The sequence below is a fragment of the Brachyistius frenatus genome, unplaced genomic scaffold (genome assembly GCF_029030835.1).
Source record: "Brachyistius frenatus isolate BFR_SWC_R1_liver_20210118 unplaced genomic scaffold, ASM2903083v1 Contig_111, whole genome shotgun sequence".
Classification (NCBI taxonomy): domain Eukaryota; kingdom Metazoa; phylum Chordata; class Actinopteri; family Embiotocidae; genus Brachyistius; species Brachyistius frenatus.
This window is the reverse complement of record NW_027210710.1, coordinates 326,118-330,000: the sequence shown is the minus strand read 5'-3', so window position 1 is coordinate 330,000 and position 3,883 is coordinate 326,118. Positions and strand designations below refer to the sequence as shown.

Below are 3,883 nucleotides of genomic sequence, written 5' to 3'. Positions count from 1 at the left end.
TATTTTTTCTTTGTGATATTTTGTTCAGATTTTCAGTCCGAGCGACGGTTTATGTTCATCGTCTTCTTCCTGCACTGATGAAAACAAAGCGAAGCTCTGCGGCCGGAGAGTGAAACGTTACCTGCAGTCTGCTGGGAGCTGAACGCTGCTGCTGCTGCTGCTTCAGCGCCACCTGCTCGTCTGACACACAAACACAAACTCGTTTCACTGCACCGCTGCCACCTGATTGGCTGGCTGGATTCGTGCAGGTGTTACAGGTGTTCCTCTCAAAAAGTCAGATTGAGACTTGGCTCAAGGTTGAATTTTCTTTTTGGTCTTGAGCATGTTTTGGTGAAGAACAGATGACACTTTTGTTGCATTATTTTTTTTGGGCCACCAGAGGGCAACAATAACTTCACAACGAGGTACAAACACACGTCCGGGTCTTCGAAACGTGTCGTGAAACCACGTTAGGCCTGATCTTTGGACTCAACTCAACATCTGGATCACTGAACTGTGTCTGTTTGGTGCCGTACAACCGAGAGCAGGAGCTAAAAGGGGCTAAAAGTCCACATAGCTGGTAGATTAGATGAAGTCTCAGAGGGTTTGTCATTATAATGGACATAAATACTAATAACTGAAGTGTGTGTGTGTGTGTGTGTGTGTGTGTGTGTGTGTGTGTGTACCGAGCTCTCTCTTCCACTGAGCCTTCTTGGCATCGACGGCCGCCCGGCTGTCCGACTGTCGCTCCTCCAGCCAGCTGAACAGACACCCGGACGACCTGAACGGCGGCAGCAGCAACATCTGGATGTTAATTTACAGCTGTGACACGTCTTCAAACTCTCAACCACAGATTCTCCACCGTGACCTCTGACCTTTACCACGGTTAGATATTATGTTTATCTTCTCACCTGTTGTCTTTTTCTTGTGAGCTTCCAGTGCTGTCATTCCCTCCTCCCCCTCCTCCTCCTCTTCTTCCTCCTCCTCCTCCTCGGTCTTCCTCCTCCATCTCTCCTCTTTCATTCACACATTTTGAGGCCGTTTTATTTCCTAACAGAAAAACAGAGTCACGAAGCTTCTGGTTCTCGGCGTCTTTCTCCTCAGGCTGACATCATCACCGTCGCCTCCTCCTACCTGGCGTGCGCTCCTCCTCGGCTGTGTTTTGGCCGTTGCTGGAGGTCTGGACCGTGTTGAGGATCTGCTGCAGCTGCTCGCCGGTCAGACGCACCACGCCGTCCCTCAGAGCTGCGTTCCCATTGGCCAGCACGTCGGTAAGTCCCGCCTTCCCGCTGGCTCGACTCCCCGTGTTCTGAGGCGGTCCCGTTTTCCCGTTGGTGCTCGGAGGTCCCGCGACAGGGCCGCGTTTGTGTCTGTCGGACTTCACCTTCTGCACACACACACACACACACACACACACACACACACACACACACACACACACACACACACACACACACGTTTAAGTATCCCAGCGGAGATTTTGATTGACGTAACGCACGAGGATAAAACAGAAATCCTTCTATTCTTCCCCGAAACAAACAGAGAAATGTTGTGAAATAACTTTTTGTTTTTCTTATAACTGAGGATGCCCCGCCCCTCACCTTGGCCACAGCCTTGGCCCCGCCCCTTCTCTGGTGATCATGTGTCTTGGATGACGTCCCGGCGGTGCCGCCGCTCCTCCCGGCAGCGGCGGAGGCGTTGGGGGCGAAGGAGGCGGCCGCTCCTCCTACCTTCGTCCCGGCATCTCTGCGCCTCCCCGTTGGCTGCCGGGTCGAACTCTCCTCCTTCTCCTCCTCCTCCTCCTCCTCCCGCCGTCGCGCCTCCTCCACGCAGGACGGCTGCCTGCTGCTCAGGACGTTGGCCGCTCTGGGCCTGAAGGACGGCTGGAGAGACGGGAACCAATGAAACCAGACGAAACCATGACGGGAAACATTTTATCTACAGAAACGTCATCAGGCTGTAAAAATAAAAATGATTCTTACCTTGGATGGATTTTTCTCAACTCCTGCAGGAGAAGAAAAACGTGACGGTGAGCAGCCATGAAAATGAAACCACACACACACACACACACACACACACACACACACACACACACACACACACACACACACACACAGGTTCATGAGGTTTAACATTTATTATTGTTGTAACATTACTATAAAAGTTATTATTATAACAGTATTATTTGTTGATCTGTACGGACATGAAAGATGATCTAAATATAAAGACCCTGAAATGAAAGTTGTTTTTTTACACTGCAGGATGTAACTGATATAAAAACAAGGTGCTTGAATCAATTATCAAAACTAAAAGGTTCTTTTTCAACTTGGAAAAAAACCCAAACATCCACTTGTTCTATTTAAAACAGAAACAGGTTTTACAGATAATCAACTGATTAATCAATTTAATACTTTAACAGGTTTTTTTAACGGAGTTCGGATCGAACAAGAAAAGACAGTTGGATGAATGTTTCCTGTGAAATAAAAGAAATGAAAGCTGACAGGTCTCACCGCCGTGCAGGAAAATCAACCTGGGTTTCCCATTTTGAAGTTCAAACAGCAGCCCGTCTCTGTTCACAAACACAGGAACCATGTCAGCACCACAACAACAACAACAACAACAACAACAACATACTGTTGTATTGTGTTTTATGTGAAGCACACAGCTGTTGTTCTGCGTTTTATTACTGTGATGCAGTTTAAATCTCTTTGTTTAGAGTCTGAGGTTTAAATGTTGAAGTTAGTAGGAAACAGCTGCAGCTCATCAGCGACAATTAAGTCATTAAGTTTGTAAACAAAATAACAAATAAAGTGTTTTTTTATTCTCTTGTTTATGCGAATTATGATAAATTATAGTTTTGCTTCATCTGTCGAATAAACAAACATCAGGATCGACTTTTTGTTTTCTGCATGAGCAGTCATGTTTCGTGTTTTGTTCAGTTTGGTCGTAACAAGCTAAAACAACAACAACAACAACAACAACAACCCTCGTGTATTTCACTGCGACACATTCGCTCTCTGTTAGCCTCGCTAGCTTACTGCTACTTGTTCAAAAGCAGACTCACCCGAGATTCATGCTGACAGAAAATAGACGACACGGAGACAGCAGCAGCTGATCAAAGTGAAACCTAGAACAACAACCAGACGTCCAGGGCGTCGTTGACTGGGTTTGTTCTCCTGACCGCCGCGCCGGGACACACCACACTTCCTGAATGTTTAACTGTGTACGTCCGTTGCTGGCGACGACCAAGAACCTCGTTACCGATTGGTCGATTCGCTGTCAGGTTTAAATTTAACAGCCAATCAAACGCCCTCGTTTGGGACGTTTCGCGTTCGACGATGTTGCATTTTAGGGCAGCTCGGAATTTATCGCGAGCGATGAGGCGAACAACGACAAATCTCGTAATTACTTCCGCTACTTCATGTTATTAGTATTTCTTACGGTTGATTCTGAGCTGTCACCAGAGCTGATATGTATTTATAACATTTACAGCTTTATTATTATCATATAAAAACATGTACAGATCTTTTAATGGGGACACGCTACCTTTAATGCAGTGCCTTTCCCATCGTCTTAACGGTCCTTGAAGGCAACCTCTGCGTACTGTACAATCAGTCCTGCAGTAATTACTCAAGTATTATTACATCTAATTGTAATAATATCAAAACTCCTGAATTTAAAATCCTATTTGTATCATCCTTAAAATATTAAAATATTCCTGCAGTTCCATGAAAACATCCTGATTAAATAATCGATGATAATTAAAGATGAAGTTTGGAACTAATGTCAACAAATCGATGAACAGCTGTTGAGCCACAACCCGAGAATCTGTCGGATAAACATCACAACACGGTCTGAACGTCCACAGGCGGATGTCGGTGTCCTGCAGGGGGCGCTGGAGGCG

The 3,883-nt window shown here is 46.1% G+C and overlaps 1 protein-coding gene and 1 long non-coding RNA gene across 2 annotated transcripts in view; both read right to left on the bottom strand.

Annotated features, from left to right (window-relative positions):
• Positions 1-1,912, bottom strand: part of ccdc66 (coiled-coil domain containing 66) — a 7,138-nt gene extending 5,226 nt beyond the window's left edge. Inside the window, 6 exon segments of the mRNA XM_069712708.1 lie at positions 122-180; positions 666-760; positions 891-1,029; positions 1,114-1,366; positions 1,581-1,862; positions 1,904-1,912. Coding sequence (XP_069568809.1) covers positions 122-180; positions 666-760; positions 891-1,029; positions 1,114-1,366; positions 1,581-1,862; positions 1,904-1,912 — 837 coding nt within the window.
• Positions 1,913-1,961: 49 nt separating this feature from the next.
• On the bottom strand, positions 1,962-3,615 carry LOC138629143 (uncharacterized). Its single transcript, XR_011311516.1, has 3 exons — positions 3,526-3,615; positions 2,490-2,548; positions 1,962-1,984 (listed from the first exon to the last, which is right to left on the bottom strand). It is a non-coding gene; the product is annotated as an uncharacterized lncRNA (long non-coding RNA).
• Positions 3,616-3,883: the final 268 nt, after the last annotated feature.